General features: G+C 43.7%; 1 protein-coding gene across 1 annotated transcript in view; it reads right to left on the reverse strand.

Moving 5' to 3' along the window:
* The window catches only part of Dmgdh (dimethylglycine dehydrogenase), a 71,098-nt gene that overhangs the window by 40,976 nt on the left and 8,101 nt on the right, over positions 1-22,021 (reverse strand). Inside the window, exons 3-7 of the mRNA XM_052159686.1 lie at positions 17,414-17,512; positions 15,962-16,126; positions 11,602-11,806; positions 3,697-3,945; positions 1,145-1,343 (exon numbers count right to left, since the gene is read on the reverse strand). Coding sequence (XP_052015646.1) covers positions 1,145-1,343; positions 3,697-3,945; positions 11,602-11,806; positions 15,962-16,126; positions 17,414-17,512 — 917 coding nt within the window. The remainder of the gene's footprint in view (positions 1-1,144; positions 1,344-3,696; positions 3,946-11,601; positions 11,807-15,961; positions 16,127-17,413; positions 17,513-22,021) is intronic.

Genomic DNA, 22,021 nt, shown 5'->3' on the forward strand with positions numbered 1-22,021 from the left:
CTACCCTTGGTATTAAAGGGATATACCATGAGGCCTGGCCTATAGGATACCAGGCATCAAACCCAGGGCTTTTTTGTATGTTAAGCCAGCACTGAGCTGTTTCCACAGCCATACAAAGACGCTTTAAACCTCTCATATGATTGAAATATCAAAATGACCGCTTCCAGCAGGCTTAATCTAACAGAGCCTTTCATACAGGTTTATCTATGATAACACAAAAAGGGGCTTCTGAGGAACTGAATGGAGTGAGAATCATGGAGAGAGAATCAAGGGAATCTGATGCTAATTGGGAGAACCCCATCCTCTCCCTGGGTTTGATCCCCACCACCACATCTGTAAAACACCCTAACACAAACACTCCAGCACCCCCACCGAGAGTAACCCAACAGCCAGAGTCTTGGTTCTAAGACACGTGGGAGGAATCTGGCAGAAAGCAAATGTTTTCTCCACAGCTGCACTCCTTTAGAAAAACGAATGTACCTTGTCTGTTGACAAGTCAGTTCTCTGGGAGAAGAAAAAGCTGTCACTTTTGTGTTTGTAGCTCGAGGCTTGGCGCAGAGCTGGTAATCATTAAAGATTATTTGAACAAACAGCCAAAGAGAATAGAGAGGAAAACTAGAGCATTAGAGAGTGTGATGTGATGGCGTGGTGAACTTGACATCAGTAGTCAGCATATTCATGGGACAGATATTAGAAACGAAGCACAGGCCAGGACCGGCATCTTAAACAGGGAACGGCCAAGGGAGTCACACAGAAGTAAATCACATTAGACAAACAGGAATCACGGTGAAAACACGTAAGCCCTGTTATCCATTTGATTTTTTGAATATGTCACATTTTGTTATGAAAATATTTCTGTCCAGTTGGGGCAAATTGACCCCTTGGAAGGTAGTGGCGTGAAGAGTAGAAGTGACAAGAAACACATGAGGAAAGGGACTGCCCTCCGTGTGCTAATCTTTTCATTGACGTGCTTAGGTGCTTAGCCAACTACACCATCAGTTCTTTCCTTCCTCCCTTGCCTTACCCTCACCGACCCCCATCCCCGGACTCTTCCACGGTTTCCATTTTGGGGCCCCATATTTGAGACTGGAATTTAGCAGTAAGCACTTCTACAAGAAATGGCAAACCTCAGGGGGCTACTCACCCAAAGCCAATCGCCACCCAGTAGTTCCTGACCCCCTGATGGGGCCCCACCATAGGCAGAATGTCGGGAGAATAGGTGATAGGGCCGTTGACGATATTGATGATGTCCGCCTTTCTCAAGACAGGGACCATTTCCATGGCAGCTTCCAGGTGGTCTGCGATCCGGTCTAAGTCAGACTCAAAAAGTTCCTTCCCAAAGCCTAGAGAGGCAGACAGCGTGGTCAGAATGTCCCCCATGTACAGACAAGTCTCAGGTCGATGCAGTCTCTGAAACAAGTGCCTGTATGGAACATCCTTCCTTTTTCTTTAGATGCTAAACTTGGGGCCACTGAGATGGCCCAGAGCATGAAGGCACCAAGTCTGACAACTTGGGTTCATTCCCTAGGACGCATGTGGAGGAAGGCGAGAGCCGGCCCCTGCAGGCCATCCTCTGACCCATGCACATGTGTCCTGACATCTGAATGACCGCATTCACACATCAGTCAGTCAATCGATCCATCAATCATCAATCAACCAATCAATCAATCCATTAGTCCATCAATGTAAGAAATATTAAGTCTAAACTTGGCACTCACTATCCCCACACCAGTACCCCTCACATTCTTGGGAACAACAATGCTATTTTTCATGAAACAAAAATAAAGAGAGAAAAAATTGTGCTTGTCCCCTCCCCCCAATATTTAACCCAATCATTAGGTTTAAAAGAACAATAAATTGGTTTGTCAGGATATTTTAAAAAAATCTTTCAATTAACAGAAAAGTGAGAGCAAATGGACTATACTGTTCTTCCAGGACACTGGAGGAGGAGGACCATGCTCCGGGATCTAGAAGGGAGGACCTGAGAGCTCCTTGAGCCGTCTTTCCACCAGACAACCTCCTTCCCTCAGCTTGCTCCCATGTGTGTCTGCACAACTACCACCATTTTCTTGTCCTAGCAGTCACTGTGACTCAAAGCAGGGTCACAGATAAGCGTCATGACATTTGTCCACACAGTATCCACCCAGCCCTTCTTGAGAACTACAGGTCAGGGCAGTGGCATGAAACCTCCAGGCCACCAGGGTTGCCCTAGGACACCTGGACACCCATGCCAGGAACAACTCACAGTCCGGCTCTCCCTCCCTCCCACTAGGATTAATTAAATATTTGTTCAGCATTTACTTGGAAGAAAAGCCACAGCATGGGCAGTGTGGAGAGAGAGAGAGCCCCCACCTCAGCCTCCCCTACTGGCTTAGCTCTCACTCTGAAGTCAGGAGCAATTCTGCTCAGGTCCAGATGTGCGGGGCCTATTTGGCAAAGCCAACGCCCCTTGGCTGATGGACCAACCTCTGGAGGAGGCGAGGTGGGAAATAACAGAAATCATTTTCTGTGACTTGAGAGGGAGACAAACTATCAACTTACAATGCCAGAAAATAGGGCTGGAGAGGTGGCCCTGTCTAGAAAAGAACTGGCCTTACAAACACAAGGACCTGAGTTTAAGGCCAGAGTCCATGTTTTAGATAGATAGATAGATAGATAGATAGATAGATAGATAGATAGATAGACAGATAGACAGATAGATCATAGATGGATAGATAGATAAATGGATAGATAGATAGATAAATGGATAGATAGATAATGGATGGATGGATAGACAGACAGTAGATAGATAGATAGATAGATAGATAGATAGATAGATAGATAGATAGAGCTGGATTTGGCTCTATTCTGGTATATCTTTGGTTCATGTACTATAATTCTAGCACTAGGGAGATGGAAGCAAAGTAGATTCCTGGGCCTCACCAGCACGCTTAGCTTCTGATGAGTTCCTGGCCAGCAAGAGACCTATCTCAGAAAATAAAATGTAGACAGTATCTGGGAAATGACGGCCAAGGATGATCTCTGGCCTTCACGTGTACACACATCGATACACACATGCACCTGTATGCATGGACAAGCACATATACACAAGATTAAAACTAGAGGTGTAGCCTAGACAATCTAAGTCTTGATTTGGCTTCATGGGAAAAAAATGCAAAACAAAACAAAACAAATTTTTTTTGTTTTTGTTCTGGCCCTTCTCCCCCACAGAACTAGAAAGCATGGCCCCTCTTGCTGAAGCACACAGCTCTGAGCCTCTCCCACCTGTGAGGCACAGAAGGGCCTCTGCCCATCGCTCCACCTTTGTTGGGACTCTGGCTATCCAGTTGTGGGTTGGATATCCTGTCTTGGGTACCTGCAGTGTGAACCACTGTCAGAGCACATGCATCTGTGTTTAGATCTTAAAACTAGGCTAAGCAGGCAGATCGAGGAAGAGGAAGATGGCAGAAGGTTGGCACAGGCAGATACCTAGAGCCTTTCCCAGCAGCCTCAGCACCAGTGCCAGTTTCTCTTCTCAATCAACTGTGTCTCTCAGCTTTCCTCCCGCCTGACTCACTCTCTACTATGGTAACCTCCAACCCCACCCTCATGCCGCCCGGACACCTGAAGGTCAGCACTGGGTTTTTGTCCTGTTCTATACCTGGGGGAGCTGATCCATCATCTCTGACCCACACACCATTCATTAGCTGAACCCACCTGGAGGGACTCCATGAGCGACCCAGGAGGCTTGGAGTTTCATCTTCTCCTGACTTTCATAGGGACCAAACAGAAGCCCGTCCCTTTCCTGTCGGAGGTAGTAGGATCCTTCCAGGTCACGGAGGACTGGGAGCTCTTGTTTCAAAGCCTTCACTTCCGGGATTGTTGATGTGACCACATACTGGTGTTGCACAGGGATGAGGGGATGGTCTAGTCCAATCATTTTACCGACCTCACGAGCCCAAAATCCTTAAGTGAGAAAACCGTTTTAAAAAGGCCTATGACATTGATACTGCAGTTTGTATTTGGAAATTTCATTGTTTATTTGGTTCTAGTGCTGGAAAGCAAACCAACGGCCTTATACATGCTTGCTAGGTGGGGCTCTACCGCTGAGCCACATCTCCAGCCTCTTAAATATTTTTGAGCATTGCAAAATAGAATGGGAAAGAGGATAACAATTTTGATAATATCTGAAACTCAAAGAAGCTCCTTCCATGAAAAACCTTATTACCCACAAGCAAAGGTTAAAAAAAAAAACAAAAGGTAACCTAAACATATAAAAAGTACAAATTCATATAAGAAAGGCAATAACACAGTAACTCTGCGTGTAGACAGACACAGCGAGATAGAGGGCGAGCCCTTGTGCCAATGTCATCAGCATAGTTCAGAACCGCACAGCACACAGCAGTCCTCGGAGTCAACTCCTAAACTCCCTCTTAAACCCTGCTCTCCTCCAGTTCCACAGACCCCAGGCTGTTCCGTTCACTTAAAATTTAGAGTCTATGTACTTTGGGAGGAGAACGCATCAAGATCTGCTACTTCAAGCGTAACGGTGAGTTTGTGATGTGCCTTCTAGTCAAGCACTGTAGTCAGAAGGCTAGAGAGACTTGTAGGTAGGCTCAGCGGGGAGACTTTCCCCGCACGCGTGAGGTGGGTTCATCCTGAGCACTGCGGGAAAGACGAGGAAACCTCAAGATGGAGACTGGGCACATCCGTTCCTGAGACAGATGTTTCCCCTTCTCATCATTTCCCAAGGTTTGCTTTTGCTGCTACTGCCCCAGCGGCGGCAAGGAGGGCTTGATCTCACTCTCACTTTCACTCCTCTCTCTTGCTTTTGTTCTCTCTCTCTCTCTCTCTCTCTCTCTCTCTCTCTCTCTCTCTCTCTCGTGTGTGTGTGTGTGTGTGTGTGTGTGTGTGTGTGTGGTTACATGTAGCCAGAGCTAACCTCAAACACATGTAGCCCAGGCTGTCACTGAATTTCTGAACTTCTAGCCTCCATATATCCTCCAGTGAAGGAGGACTACAGACACGAGTCACCACACCCAGCTAGCAAGACCTTATTTTAAATAAGCACCACAGAGTTACCCATGAAAAGGTATTTTAGAGCTGGGAGGTGGTGGCGCATGCCTGTAATCCCAGCACTCTGGGAGGCAGAGGCAGGTGGATTTCTGAGTTCGAGGCCAGCCTGGTCTACAGAGTGAGTTCCAGGATAGCCAGAGCTATACAGAGAACCCCTGTCTTGAAAAAAAACAAATCCAAAAATAATAAATAAATAAATAAATAGGATATTTTAGGATATAAAATGGTCAATGTATTTTTTTTCTTCTCTGGACAAAGGGATGGTGTGCTTATCCATCTGTTAATTATTCTTAGGGAGGGGCTTCTGATGAGCAGCTTGTTTCATAGTAGTTTTGAGGAATTATCAAAGGACTGGCAAACCCTCCCGATTACTGCTTTTAGATTGTAGTCTAAATTTTCTACTGCTTTTGTTTCTGCTTTCAAAAAGAAATCTGGCAAGGGGTTCTGAGAGTCCTGTCATTACATAGTTCAAGGCTAGGTACAGAGGTACCTGTGAGTCAGCCTGGGAAGCAGACCAGGTCCCCTGAGCAGCCTGCAGCCCTGAGCAGCCGTTTGTTTCTGTCTAAGCAAACACCACCTAAGCACTCTGTTGTGCTGCCCTGGCCTGTCGGGTTATTCAAGCTTGAGTAATCACCCCCTCACTGGCTCCCCGTTTGTAAACTTGAAATCCAACCTGTGGGCATCAGAGACATTTGCTGGTCTTTAATAATTTAGAGACTTAATTTATTGCAGCCTGTAGAAAGGTATAAATTACCAGTGTCAGGATTTTCTTTGTAGGAAAACATAGCAAAGCCATCTATTGTTGTTGTACATTGCCAGGACAGTTTTAGATCTAAAGTCACATTATTTAGCCAAGCAATTCAAACTACTGCAGTATCCCTGATCCAGTCATTTCTATTAAAAACATAAATTGAAGAAAATAAATCTGCCCTATTCAAACATAATTACGAATTTCCGAGTCTAGCGCCTGGCTTATTAATGCATTTTATCATAGAAACAAAGTCTACACATTTGCCCTCATCCTTAAATTCTATTTACCCTTTGGTGTTGGTATTTGAGAAGCCTCCTTTTCTGTTTATTGAACTGGTCTAAGTCTAGCCAAGACTATACTTCAACTCCTGCCAGAGCTCCTAGCGACCAAGGCCAAAGTGGAGGGTCAAGCGCAGAAAAAAATCATCCTAAAAGGAAAAAAAGAAACAACAACAACAACAACAACAAAACCCCACTCCTCTCCACCTGCAAAGCAACTGAAGGGCCGATAAAAATGAGCATTGGAAATGTCTTCTGTGTAAGAGTACAGGGATAGCCATGCACCTCAGTGGTAGAGCATTTACCCAGAGGGCATGAGGCCCTGCGTTCTACGGCCAGATGCAGCAGCAGCAGCACCACCACCACCACCACGTATACAGGATAATTAAATACAGGTCAGCTATTGCTAGAAATGAGGTCAGAATGGAGGCTGGTTCAGGACCAAGGTCACGTCTTCTAGACAGCTTGCACACTATGACAATGGAGGTCTCCTACTCTGGTACTCTGTGACAGACAAAATGGAGCAACTCTTCTGCTTCCTGATTGGTCACATTAGGAAAATTCTAAGTAAGATTTACAAAGTCCTCCCAGGTTTAATGAGTCAACTAGAAACAAGGTCAACGGGCACCTTCCTTAACATATACAAGAAAGCTTTACTTCATAGTAAACAGTATCTCCTTGTACTGCACTGTGCTGTGTCCCTGTGCTGTGCTGTGTACCTGTGCTGTGTCCCTGTGCTGTGCTGTGTCCCTGTGCTGTGTCCCTGTGCTGTGTCCTTGTGCTGTGTGCCTGCACTGCGCTGTATCCCTATGATGTGTCCCTGTGCCCAGGCAAGGGTTTGGGGAATGATAGTAGAAGCCAGCTCACTTGTAAAGCTCTGGATACTAAAAGGCAGCTAGCGTGCTGCACACTAAGATGAGATGGTGGAGGTGCTGAGAACCTCTCCTTAGCCTGGTTGGTCATAACTATGGTCGCGTGCGCGCACATGCGCGCACGCTCCTCAGAAGACATTTTAGCATGATGATATGGGCTATGTCCATACGATATGGATATGTCATCCATACGTAATTGGGGTGAAAGCAAAATGATTTCAAGTTTGGAGCCACTGACATTATATACAGTTTGAGGCCACTTGGGCAGTTCAACAAGATCTTAGCTCAATTTAAAAACAAACAAACAGGTGTAGCTCAATGGCACAGTACTTAATGTGAATGTGGCCCTGGGTTCAGTCCTCAGCAACCTCGAACCCCCACAGCAAAAAAATGCGGGGAGGAGTCCTTGAAAAAAAATCATCCAATATAGACAGTGTCGTTTAAAATGCAGGTTCTAAAGTGGGAGCTTCAGCTCAGCAGCAGACACCAGCGCCCTGGCTAGTTTTATGTCAACAAACCAGAGTCATTTGGAAGAGGAAATCACAACTGGGAAAACACCTCCATAAAAGTGGCCTGTGAGTAAGCCTGTGGAGCATTTTTTAAATTAGTGATTGAGGTGGGAGGGCCCATCCCATGCGGGTGGTGGTCCTGTAGTGTTCAGGAATCAAACTGAGCACAGGCTGTAAGTAAGCACAGTCCTCCATGGCTTCTGCTTCAGTTCTGGCCTCTGGGTTCCCGCCCTGGCTTCTCTTCGTGATGGGCTATTACTGGGAAGTATAAGATGAGGTAGACCGTTCGTTCCCCAAGTTGCTTTGGTCATGGTGTTTTATCACAGCAATAGAGACCGTAATTGAGACAACCATCCTAGCTTGTGCAAGGCTGTGGGCCCAATCCTTAACATTTCAAAACAAAACATGTATAATAAATATATCTTGCAAGCCCCGGGGTAGACTCCCTAAATTAAATTTTTCCTGAAGCCCAAGAAATGTTCCAAGGTAATTCCCAGGTAACCTAACTTGACAACCAAGTTCCTTGGAAAGCCATTTACTAGCAGATGTTTGCTAGATGGTTTGGGGCAAAAGAAAGAAATAATCTCATGAATAGCACCGAGAAGTCATGGTACGCGGTGCTAATGTTTCCCCGACAAAGACGTAAACTCTCAAGAAAATAGGTACCATAATCTCAATTATTACTATATCTATTTTTTTACTGCTTATTTTAGCCCTGGGTATTTTATGTTATTAGCTGTTTATTATCCACAAGAACTTTTTGGGACAATATTATTATCCCCAGTTTATAAATTGGTAACTTGCCTCAAGTACAGATTTGGCAATGCATAGGTCTCTGGACAGAGAGCCCCAGTGCCTTGGACAAGACTAAAAACACATCAGCAAACTCACACAGCTCTGTCCTCACCCATTCCTTCTTATGGGCATCCCAAAGACTCAGCAAGCAGCCTTTACATCTAAGTGTGACTACGTTTCTGTGTCTGCATTCTGGTTTCATTAATTGGATTACCAAGCTACCCTGAGGATTTTGCCCAAAGGTCTGTGGCATCTTCCTCTCACTGAGTAACTCTGGGAAATTTTCCAGCTGCCACAATCTGCAACCATTAATGCAATGCATGCTTTTATTCATAAAATTGATCTTATTAAAGCATCTCAGTGCTATAAGAGGGGTGGGTGTTGCAGATCCCTGTTCACAGCAACCAATACAAACACACACACACACACACACACACACACACACACACACACACACACACGCATGCAGGCCTGCATACACACACTCCTCTATACTTCCCAGCGATTACCATTATATAAACAGTAACTTCTGCCCAGTTGAAGAAAAGGAAGAGAAAACGAAAGGGGCAGATCATAGGTTGAAGATTTGGTATGAACAGGACAAAGAGTGAAGAATTGAAGCAGGCAGTTCACATAGCTCTCAGCAAAGAGCTTACCAGAATACCATGGAAAGAGTAGAGGTGGTTAGGCAGCTTTGAGGAGCAAGACCCACTTTGAGGAGGATCCCCAGTTTATGCAGGGCCCTCATAGAATAGGTCCCTAGAAGACATCTTCCCAGGCAGCACAGTCTTTTTCAAGGGCTATCTGCCACTGCTCCCCTGAGCCCATCAACCTCAGAATTTCACAGACACATGGGGGACCCCACCTGATAGCCAGTTCCTGGGTTTAGGGCAGATCTCTTTGGAGCACTCTTACTTTGCTCTTCAGAAATGCCTTAGATGTCCCAGTATATGCTTTAGAAAAACATTGCAATGCTACCTTATTATATAAGTAATTTTATCCATTTTAGGAAAGCAACTGGGACATGTGTTAAACATAGAGTTATTTCTTGAAATGTACATTAAAGCTGCATGAGGTCCTGAATCGCTATCTTGAAACAAAGCACAGTAGGTTCTCTATGAAGCTTGCCTAAAATGAGCACAGCTATCGATTACTAACGTCTGCCACTGGAACTGGATATGGTGATCTCTGTGTTTGCTATCACTATGATAGCAACTAAATGTTTTTAGGACTGAATTCAGAAGACCATAAGCTGTAAACTTACAAAGAAACTTTGCTATCTGGTGGGGAAAATGAAGGAGTGATTTCCAAACCCAGTCTTCTAAGATACCTTGGACTAGAGGTTTCTGAGGATAATGGGATAGAAGAGCAACAGACAGAGAATCAGGGGAAAATGAGGTTCAAGGTGAGGTATTTATTCAATTGTTTTTACTTTTTAGTCAAGTCTTATAATACTTTTAGTTTCAAGTATCTTTGTTTTGGTTTGGCTTGATTTTATTTTGGTTTGCTTGGTTGGTTGGTTGTTTTTCTGGTTTTGAGACAGGGTTTCTCTGTATAGCCCTGGCTGACCTGGAACTCACTCTGTAAACCAGGCTGGCCTTGAACTCAGAGATCTGCCTCCCTCAGCCTTCTGAGTGCTGGGATTAAAGGTGTGCCCTACCATGCCCAGCCCATTCAAGCGTATTTTAAAAGAATAATATTTTATGCTTTTCCAATAGGAGTCATGACTTCAGAAGAATCTGCAATACTAACGTAAACTTTTAAATATTAAAGACAATGCTTTTTCTAGGTCCGTTTAAAAAGGTTTTTAAGGGGCTGATAAGATGACTCAGCAGGGAAAGGTGCTTGCTGCCAAGCCTGACAACCTGAGTTTGAGCCTTGTAATTGTGGAAACTTTGATTGTGAAAACCAAGTCCAGCAAGTTGTACCCCAACCTTTATATACAACAGTATAGCGTGTGTCTCAACCTCCTAAAACCGATTAATAAAAATATAACTTTAATAAATAAAATGTTTTTGTTTTAAAACTGATATCAATCAGATTTGTGGTTCAGGGGAGGATCTATAAGAAAACATGTTTCAAGTGTATTTTCATAGTATACAATTTTTCTGATAACAATAACAGTAATGATAATAACATAGACTATTTTCATTTGATAATTTAAACAATAGCTCAAAAAATCCTTTGGTGGCCTATGATTGTTTTAGGTTTAAATGAGCTATCATGAACTGTAAGAAAATATAAACTGGGGCTGGACTGATGGCTCAGCAGCTAAGCACACTGGCTGCACTTCTAGAAGACTAGGGTTCCATTCAAAGCATCCACATGGCGGCTCACAACCATCGGTCCCAGAGGATCTGGTGAGCTCTTCTGGCTTCCAAGAAAACCAAGCATGCACACAGTACACATGCATACATTCAGGCAAAACACTCACACACAGAAAATAAGAATATATAGATACATTTTAAAGAGAATGAATACATTATAAACCCAGTCCCAGCAGCACAGTATTTCCATGGACTCTCTTTCTGAACATGTGGAACCAAGGATGACTTCACGTGTAACCAACACATTTAAAAGTGTCTCAACACAAAAATTTAAAGACCAGTGTCCAGTCCTGTCCCCTCCCCACTCCCGCCCCTGCCAAGTCCTGGCCATGTAGCTCAGCCGATGGCTCTGACTATACTGGGTCCTGGCTCCACAATTAGAACGTGGGTTGGTCATTAGATCATCAACTAAACCTCCAGCCTTCACTGCCCCATGAACAGTAAGAGAACAGCTTAGCAACAAGACTGAAATGTGCTTAATAATGCTCTGAAAGGAAAAGGGTTAGAAGTTTTTGACTAGTCAAAGTAATCCAGATGGGTAAGAGAGACAAGGAAAGAACAGAAATGATTACATCTACGATAAAGACAACATTAAGAACAGTCATATAGTAAGAAACTGAAAAGGTGAACCTTAGTCTACTTGTTTGTTTGTAGTTTGTTTGTTTTGAAGTAGGATCTCAAGCATCCCAGGCTAGACCACCCCTCCCGCCAAATAGAGCCAGAAAGGACCTTGAACTTCTGATCTCACTGCCCCCATCTTCCGAGTGCTGGGATCTCCAGGTGTGCTGGACAAGCACTCAGTCAATTGCCAACTGAGTGGCATTCCTAGTCCCTGAGTTTAACCATGAGCGTTACCAGTAAAGAACAAAGAAAAGCCTTGAAAGGAGAAAGCTGCCTAAGTTGTCCGGATGCAACTAGAGCAGAAAAGAATGGAAACCTGGGAAGCAGATGCAAGGATGGAGGGAACAGCCGTCGGGGATGGGGAGGGGTGGAGGGGGAGAGCTGGCGGCTCACCTGCAGCATTCACAATCCTATTTGCTCTCACAGATCCTTGTGGAGTCTCCACATCCCATGTTCCATCTGGCCTGGGCTTCAGAGACGTCACTGGCGCAGGATACTTTAGAAGGGCCCCATATTTCCTAGCCCCAGCAGCCAGGGCCATTGTCAGAGAATACGGATCAATGTGGCCATCTCCTGGGTTGTACAGTCCAGCTAAAATCTAAGTCAACCATAAGAAAGTCAATATTCGAAGAAATGTGTGCTTATTATTCAACGCAAATATAGCCTGCTGACAGATGCTTAACAAAACTAGACTTTAAACGCGTGTCAGTGGCTGAACGTATGCAGAGCAGAGTGACAGAGTGCTTGCCTGGCATGCTTGGGGTTCTGGGGTTTGCTGCCAGCACAGAGGGAGAGCATCTTGGCAGCATTTAACACGACGTATCCTTGCTAAGTCGTACTCAGACTTGAGCAAGATTCACAATTTCACTTGTCACCATGAAGCCACTTGATAAAGCTTTGTAATGGTCTCCAATACTTGGGCACATGCCACTAAGACAAAGACTATAGTTCCCAATCTTCCAGCAGCTATTCTCTGCAGTCAATGGCTAAAGCTAAGGTTAAGTTCTAGCCAATGGGAGTGCAAAGGGAAGGGAGGTGCAATGCAAATATACGGCAGCTTCTGTGAGCCACTCCAAGAAGGTAAGTAGTGTACGCCCATCGTGGTTAGTTTCTCCATCCTGGGATCTGGAATTCAGATGTGATGGCTGGGCTCCAACTGACACATGGAACACAAGAGTCAAATCCCTGGACCAACAATGTAATGATCTAGAGGGCGGCTTTATCACTGAAGCCTTGATGGCTCAGTGACTATTCAGTGCTTTCTTAATTAGGGTTTCTTTTTCTGTGATGAAACACCGTGACGAAAGCAACTTGGAGAGGAAAAGGGTTTTTTTTTTTTTTTGGCATAGGCTTCCACACCACAGTTCATGACCAAAGGAAGTCAGGACAGGCACTCAAGCAGGGCAGGAACCTGGAGGCAGGAGCTGAGGCCATGGAGGAGGGCTGCTGACTGGCTGGCTGCTCATGGTCTGTTCAGATTACTTTCTTACAGAACCCAGGGCCGCCAGCCGAGAGGTAGCACCACCCACCGTTGGCTGGGCCCTCCCCATCAAAGCCCTCCAGGCTTTTCTCAATTGAGGTTCCCTCCTCTCAGATGACTTTAGCTCGACTCAAGTTGGCATAAGACTAGTCAGTGCAAATGCTTAAAAAATGAGAAAAAGACTTTCTTCAGCATTATTATTTTTCATGTTTAAACCCAAATCTAATTCTGGTTGACATATCAGTTATAACTTTTTTTTTTTGATTTTTCGAGACAGGATTTCTCTGTGTAGCCCTGGCTGTCCTGGAACTCACTCTGTAGACCAGGCTGGCCTTGAGCTCAGAAATCTGCCTGCCTCTGCCTCCCAAGTGCTGGGATTAAAGGCATGTGCAATAAATAAATAAATAAATAAATAAATAAATAAATAAAAGGCGTACGCTACCGCTGCCAGGCCAGTTATAACATTTAAGTATTCAACACTGTAAATATGTTAGTGTATATCCGATATCAGCTGGGTCTGATGGTGCAGGTCTGTAATCCCAGCTATTAGAAAGGCTAAGGCAGGATTACAAGTTCAATACCTGCCTGGAATATAATCAGTTCAAGGACAGCTAGGAAAGCTTTTGGAGACCTTTTCTCAAAATAAGAAACAAAAAAATGATCTGGGGTTATAGTTCAGTGCCAAAGTGGTAGCCTAGTATACGAAAGTGCTAGGTCTCAATATATATGCTTGATGAAAATTTATGCTCGGTTCACAATTCAACAATGGCTTCTTGCACACCTACTCTGTGTTAGGACTTCAGCTTAGGTACTCTGGGGGAACGAAAGGGGACAACGTGAGCTGGCAGAGGCAGCATAGCAAATGCTCTAATGAGATCTCATCTATTTGCCAAGAATTTGCCATCAACTGTGAACAGGGAGTCTTGACAAATATTTTTTCTGCATCTGTTTAGATTATTTTGTGCTCTTTGCCCTCTGTTCCTGTGATGGAATACATTGATTAACATTTAGACTTTAAACCAACCTCGCATTCCTGGGACACTCTCTATTTGGCAATATCACAGAACTGGTTAATTCAATTTACTAGATTTTTATTAAAGACTTTCACATTTACATTCAGAAAGAACAATAGTATGTCTTTTCTTCCTTTGTTTTTGTCTGGTTTTTATATCAGAGACATACTATATCAGAGACATACATCAGAGACAGTGTTATAGGTTGTATAGGAACATATTCAATTCTAATTTTAGAAGACTTTGTGAAGGATTCACATTAATTCTTCAACTATCTGTTAGAACTTATCAGAGATATCATCTGGGCCTAGGTCCTTCTCTGTCTGAGTTTTTTGTTTGTTTGTTTTAACTAAAATTTAGTCTTTGTACTTATGGATCCAGTGCAAGAGACTTTGGGTTTTAATGGAATTCACACCATTGCTGATTCACAAATGTCATGCTGATGTTTTGTAATGGCTTTGTGCTTGCTGTAGTGATCCCATGACTGTTTGGTTTGGCATGTCCTCGTCCATGTGTTTCCATTGCCTACTATCTTTGAGGAAATCTGTAATGATGAAAGCTTCTAGGGAAGTGTTTCAGAGTTGACATATAAAGAGATACAGGCTGGCAAGCCAAGGACGGGTAAGATTCTACACAGAGTTTTACCAGCCTAAGACAGAGACAAGAGCCGAAAGGCTGTGATTGTTCAAATAAACACAAGCTGTGCATGTCCTTAATGACGGGTAAGGAAGGCATTCTCGTCAGAATGGCCTAAGATAGTCTCAACCTTGTTTATGAAATAAAAAGTGGGGAGATGTAGAGAATCTTTTAGGGTGCTGCTTAGCAGGAATCTGACATTGGCCAAGGACAAGGAAATGGGCTTCAGGCAGGAATCTGACTAGGCCATGACAAGGAAGTAAGTTCAGGCAAGAATCTAATTTTAGGTTATAATAGGGAAGTAGGTTCAGGCAGCAATTGTAATTTTAGGGTAGAACAAAAGAAGTAGGCTTCAGGCAAGAGTCTGATTTTGGGCTTGGACAAGGAAGTGGACTCAGATATTTTGGTCATTTTGACCAGCCCTTGGAAACAGCTGTCACAGGACTTTGCTTACTGCCTGGCTTGCTCCTTGGCTATTTGTGTTTATTGTCTTCCTTGTTCCTCATTGTACTACTATTGCCCTTAATACTTGCATGTAATTAAAATGGTATAAAAGTGGATTGGGAAAAAATAAACTTGCCTCAGCCTCAGAACTGGCTGGCATCATGCTACTAAATACATACATACATACAAACATACATACATACATACATACATACATACATACATACATAAAATAAAGAGATATAAGTGGATTCTTAGTAGAACAGCAGAGGTGGACTTCAATGAAGACAATGCCGTCACACAAACCCATGGACAAGAGTCCCTGCAACCTGTAAAAACTCACAAGAGCACAAAACTCCAGCACCCACGGCAGTTACACAAACACTCAGAGACAGGAACTACTGACACAGTCACTAGCAGGGAAACACAGCTATCTGCTTCCCCAAGCAACCCGCTGTCTCCCCATACACAGGATAGAGTCAGAGAGAGCCCAGGGTTCAAAACTTTCCTCCAGCTCTTCTAAACTGAACAAACTTACCCACTGTGTAAATTGTTTAAGGTTCTGTTTTCCGGGTCATAATAGCCAGAGCTTGCATAGAAAGGGCTTACCATGATCTCTGTTTACATAAATACTACCATTGTAAGTGGTAGTGTTGCTACTATTCAGTTAAAAAAAAAAACACAAAAACAAACTGCTCACCTGGGAGAAGAAAAAAACATTAAGTTCCCTGTGAAGTGAATTCCCTTAAGGAAATTCAAAGCTAGTCTAGATCTGTGCTTAGCACAGTCTGAGAAGGAAGGATTTCCAGGAGCGGTCAGTGTTGGGGGAATATTGCACAGAGCTTGTTGACTTAAAACTTCAGTAATCTCCTTCTAGAATCATCATAGCGGACTGCCACTCCCCAGTGGAGAAGCACTTCAACCTGAGGGATTCGGTCATAGAAACGTTTCCTTAGTTGTCACAGGCAGGGACTAAAAAGGGTTTCTGTTGCTCCTGCATGCACCCCTTAGTAAGGACCTACCTTGTGATCTGCCCACAGTCTAATACCTACCATCTAGTGTTGCCATTCCGGATGTGTACATTGATCATTTCTAGTTTTAATTTACTCATTAAAACACGTTTTTAAAAACACAATTTTAGTTTAAGTTGACAGCGTGAAATTGCCCTTCAAATAAATACCTTGTCCATGTTGAGCAAAGGGAACAGCTCTTGGATTTTTTCAGGCTCAATAATATACTGCTCCGTGGGATGCCAGTTGGTTCGCGTCATCTGGTATTTAAACTCATCCACCCTTACAGGAGTTGTAGCCAGCCTGATACTACCTGGTTGATGGAAGCCCACCACCTGTGACAATAATTCCAGTAAAAGCACATAAATAAATTGTCTTCAGGCAGTCAAACAGTTCTCTAGCACAATGAAAAACCTAGTGAGTAAGAGAGTTTCATTAGGCGACAATCATAATCATCACACAAGATGTTTGCATCTTATGAAAAGATATTCATTAAGCAGCAATTTAGTAAGTCAGGCAGTACTGCAAGCCTGAGGTGCTAGGTGGATGAGAGAGTCAAAGCCCTGGAGTGATGGAGCTGTCCACCTGCAGGTAACAGTAGGGCAGTTAGAGCAAACAGTAGCACAGGCTGAGGGTTCGAATGCAGACTGAAGGGGCAGGATACAAAAGGGAGAAAGCCAGCGGGTGTAAGGAGACTACGGAGAACCAAAGTGCTGTTGTGGTGAGAGGGATTGTAACCTAACAAAGTGCTGTTGTGGTGAGAGGGATTGTAACCTAACACTCAGCATCTCTGAAAGTCTTTCTGTTTCGGTGAAGCCCTGGGTCACCAAGCAGGAGGACAGCCCTGGCCTTCAAACTGCTCACACTCTGCAGGGAAGACCAACGACTACAGCTACAACAGTGACATGCAACAGTGTGTTAGAAGAGTGTGCGCACATGAGGTTACCAGCGTGGAACAGGGGTGGGCCATCTGTGTCGGGTGAGGGGAAGATGGTTCCAGCCAGAACAGGAAGAAAGAAAACAACACAGACTTAGAACGCAGATATGGGAGAGCACTCAGAACATTCTAGAAGTGCATGCTGTTGACGGTAAGTGAAGCACATGGGGAGCAAAGGGAACAGAGGTAAGAGGAATGTTGGAGATCACGTAGGGCCTAGCTAAGGAAGGGCAGGCCTCAGACCCCGCTGAGACTTTGATCTTGATCCTGAAGACTCTCTGGGAGCTTTTAGTCACCCTCCGTGAGGATAGGAGCACGAAAACATTAAGGAGCCTTTGATCTTGGACCATGAAAACAATCACTATGAGAAGAGATAAAAAATAAAGGTCTTAATGTGCTGCTTCTGAAGGCATGGGCAGTCAGGGCCTGAGTAAGCTGTTTGCTGACAGCCCTGACTTCATATTTTCTAGATATGGGAACTTACTAAACAAAGTTTGGAAAGTTGCTATTAATTATCTCTTCCTTAACAACAACAACAACAACAACAAAGGATAGTTAGTTACCTAGTTAGAAATGAACACGATGTTAAAATGGACCCAGAAACTGTCTCTACCATAGCAAGCACTGCACACATGCTGTATCTGAGCGGCTAACCTCACACACATTGTCACCTTAGTGCATTTACCTGTCCTGTTTCTTCTTCCAGCCTCTCGTAAAGTTTGATGCTGTCATAATGTATCTTCTTCAAGTTTATCCCAGGGTGAAAGTAAGTGGTTAAACCTGCCTTAAAAGGAAATACAGAAATCAGATGACGTTGGCACACTATTGGTGACGTTTCTCCTAAGCAGCATTTTCATCCTGCTGAGACGTGAAGAAGTATCAGGAGATTGCACCAAGGACACATTGGTGGCTGTTGGAGACCCCGGAGCAGATAGCTCATCACACAGTATGTAAAGCAACTTCAATCACATGAGCTGACTGATAGCCAACCCCTACACATGTCCAGGAAGAGCCTAAAAGCCACTAGGACAAGGGCAAAGGGATCGAGTTATGTTGAAGGTTTAGAATACATGCTGTTGTTGACTATTTTTTTATTGGAAATGCGTGGGACCAGAATTTTTTAATTTGGAGATCAGCAAGAAGGCCCTGTGAGAAAAGACAACCTGCCACCAGACCTGATGAGCTCTGTCCCAGGATCCCTTGAGCCCATTGCATAGTAAGAGAGGGGAACCAATTCCTGCATATGGTCTTCTCATATATATGGTGCATGTTTGTGAACAAGTGCATGGATACAATTAATTAATTAATTAATTAATTAATTATAATAAAATATAAATTTTGAATTTTATGTTTTGGATATTTGTACATTCATCATACTGCCTTGTTATGAGAACCCTGGTCTATACAAAAACCTAGATGTTTTATATATATATATATATATATATATATATATTATATTAGCATAAAACAAGGTTTGTTTATATGGAGCCGTCAGAAACCAGGTATGGAAGTTTCTATTGTGTCTCTCCAGGGCTCACAAAGTTTTGAGAGTAAACTTTGGGATCTTGGATTTTTGGATTAATGATGCCCAGTTTGTAACAGGAAATGTTGGGGGCGAGTCAAGTGATGGGGACTTGAGTTAGAAACCTATGGGCATGCTCCCCAAAGCAGAAGTACTGTGGTCTGGCGGGGTGGGGGGGTGGGAGGTGGGGGGGGCTTTACCTGGTCCCCAGCTTGCTCTTGAATGGGCAGACTTGGTCCCTTTCCCAGACTGCAATTTCTAGTGATTAGAGGCTGGTGAACAGGTAATATGCTTATTCAAGCTTAACCTGTTCTGAAAGCACATAGGCACACCTACACATATTTATTGAATAAATACTAATTAGTTATTCTTTGGAAAAGATTGCTAAATATTAGAAATGTTGCAGCCCCTTCCATCAACTCTGACAGATGCAATGTAGCATCCAGACCAAGAATTTTAGGCAATTACATGAAGTAAGAGTTTTCTTAATTAAGTATCTGGGGTCTCATTTTTCAGCTAATTTATCTTGGGGAGCTCATCAGAACACAATCTGTTCAAACTCAAATCCATTTAGAAATATTTATAACTTTCTCCTATGGGAATTTGATTCTCTGAAACTTGAAACTATTCCCATTAATGTCAGTCAGCCGCCATTTCCAGACCAGAAGACCCGAGGCTTTCATTTAAACTTGTCCAAGCATCTAACATACACCAGTGGCTTCTGACAAAAATTCCACCCCAGTCCCTAAGCCACCATGTAGCTCCTGTGAAAGAAGAGAAATGCTTCACTACAGGAACTGTCTGCCAGGGTCTCTGAATCATAGCAAACCCTTCTTTTCCTTTCACATATTTGATATTCTCTCTCTCTCTCTCTCTCTCTCTCTCTCTCTCTCTCTCTCTCTCTCTCTCTCTCTCTGTGTGTGTGTGTGTGTGTGTGTGTGTGTGAACTTTGCTCATTCAATCAGAGAGCATCTCTGGCCTTTGGATATCTGCCAGTAACCCTAATTCTGTCTTCAATGCATCGTCATCCCATCTGTTGAGGAAATGAATGCTGTTGACTACTGACCAGAGCTCTGGTTATGCCTAGAGATACTATAAGCCAGAATCCTGGTAAGTTGGGTGTTTTAATCAGTGTTCTATTGCTGTGAAGAGTCACCACGACCACAACAACTCTTATAACGAAACCATTTTACTAAAGCTTGCTTGTAGCTACAGAAATTTAATTCTTTGTCATCATGGTGGCATGCAGGCAGACATGGTAGCTGAGAGTTCTACATCCACAGGCAGCAAGAGAAGAGAGAGACATGGGGCCAGGTTTGAACTTTTGAAACTTCGAATCCCACCCCCCCCCCCCAAGTGATAGACCTCTTCCAACAAGCCCACGCCTACTTCAACAAGGCCGTCTAAACTCTCTCAGGTGCCGCCTCTCCCTAATGACCAAACAGTGAAATATATGAGCCTGTGAGGGCCATTCCTAGCCAGACTACCACACCAGGCCTTCAGAAAGTTCCCAAGTTTCATTATCTACATCCATCTATTCTGTGTCCCCTGTTCCCCTGCCTGAGGGGCTAGTGAATTCTCATCTGAAAGAACCACGTGGACTCATCTAAGACATTTAGCTCTGTGTACTTTGTTTAGGGAAAAAATTCATTTGGAAATGCATGGCCAAGAAAAAGTTAACCAACTGTCTTACTGAAAGAGAATGCTGATGTAGAACAAGCCATTCTCTCTGTTCCTCATTGTCACAACAGTCAGGACCAGTGTGAATGGGTGTTTCCCAACCAGAATAGCTAGCTTCTTGTGTTGGCTTTTGTTTCTGAATTTGTGTTTAAAATTTAGAGTTATCCATATTTCTGCTGCATTCAAATTATTTGAATCTTCTTGTATATTGTCTATTATTAATTGAATACCTGTCTACATTTACACATGTAAAGCACACACTGTCTTTCTCTTCTGTGACTTCAACATGGATATAGTAAATGAAAAGTTTGAGAAAAAAGAAAATGCTGGTCTTATTCTTCAGGTACATGGCTAAATGCTAGGCCACAGAGCCGCGGACATAAGAAGTGAGGGAGCTGAAGAGATGGCTCATCAGTTAAGACTCTCAGAAATGGGAAGGCCAATGAGAGAGAGAGAGAGAGAGAGAGAGAGAGAGAGAGAGAGAGAGGAGGAGGAAGGGGGAGGGGGAGAGGGAGAGGGAGAGGGAAGGAGAGGGGAGGGGGAGAGGGAGGGGGAGGAAGAGGAAGAGAGAGGGGAGGGGGAGAGGGAGGGGGAGGAAGAGGAAGAGAGAGGGGAGGGGGAGAGGGAGGGGGAGGAAGAGGAAGAGAGAGGGGAGGGGGAGAGGGAGGGGGAGAGGGAGGGGGAGAGAGAACAAAAGAGACAGAGTCCTTCAGAAATTGTCTTAGTTAGGATTTCCACTGCTGTGAATAGACACCATGACCACAGCAACTCTTATAAAAGGAAACATTTAATGAGGGATGGCTTACAGTTCAGAAGTTCAGTCCATTATTATCATCACGGCAGCGTCCAGGCAGACATCATGTTGGAGAAGGAACTGAGAGTTCTACAACTTGATTGGAAGGCAGCCAGAAAGAGATTGCCTTTTGCAGGCAGTCAGGAGGAGCCTGGGTGGAGCGTAAGCCTGGGCTACCTCAAAGCCCACACCCACAGTGACGCCCTTCCTCCAACAAGGCCACACCTCCTAACAGTGCCATTCCCTGTGGGCCAAGCATTCAAACACATAAGTCTGTACGGGTCAAACCTATTGAAACTACCACAGAAGTGCAGTGCTTTGAAGCTGTGTGTGTGGTTCAGGCTGTAATTCCAGTACTAGGAAGTAGAAGCAGGAAGATCAGAAGTCCAAAGTCATTCTTGCCTAGAATAAGTTCAAGACCAGCTTGAGCCTCAAGACCATACATGAGACCCTGTGTCAAACAAATGGCAGATAGAGACACACGCATATGCATGCACAAACACTCTTTCGCATGCATATCTTCAAGTAAGTTTAGAATTTGCAAGTGTTTATTGACATAAATTTAAAATAGCAAGAAGAGAACGTTCTTCCCTACAGTGTACTGACAGTTATCAAGTATGAAAAAAACTGCATGAGTTAGAAAAAGATCCAAGGGTGCTAAATAATGGAGAGGGTGTTGGATGCTAACTTGTGGTGTGATCCCTGAGTCTAATAATCCTTCCTGACTTTCAGGGGCCTCTGCTACCTCAGAAAACTCAGCTGCTGGCCATCACTTATCCCAGCGGATCTGAATCTTTTATTCATACACTTATACTCAGATGTCTGCACGTAACCACCAAAGTATCCTTACCCCTTATTTACACATAACATGTAAGTACAGGTTACTATATTAATAGATATTGTAAAGCATAGTAAAGAGCTTGGGGTGAGTGAAATATTTTAAATAAGTTTTGTCTTACTTTGCCAGAAAGCTTTCGAATAGTAAGCTCATGAATCACATTTTTGTGATTATCGTATTTCATTATTAAGCTGTGTACACACTGGATTACCTGTAAAGATACAGCCTGATTCTAGGCTTGCTTTATGTCTGAGATTGTTCATTCATTTATTTATCTCTGTGTTTATTTGTACATGTATGTATTTACTTGTTTTTTTTTTGTTGTTGTTTTTATTTTAAGTAGCATCCTTGTATAGCCCAGGCTGACATTAAACTTGTTTTTGGTTTTTTTAAGACAGGGTTTCTCTGTGTAGTCCTGGGTATCCTGGAACTCAGTCTGTAGACCAGGCTGGCCTGGAAC

This window comes from Apodemus sylvaticus, chromosome 16, assembly GCF_947179515.1.
Source record: "Apodemus sylvaticus chromosome 16, mApoSyl1.1, whole genome shotgun sequence".
Lineage (NCBI taxonomy): Eukaryota > Metazoa > Chordata > Mammalia > Rodentia > Muridae > Apodemus > Apodemus sylvaticus.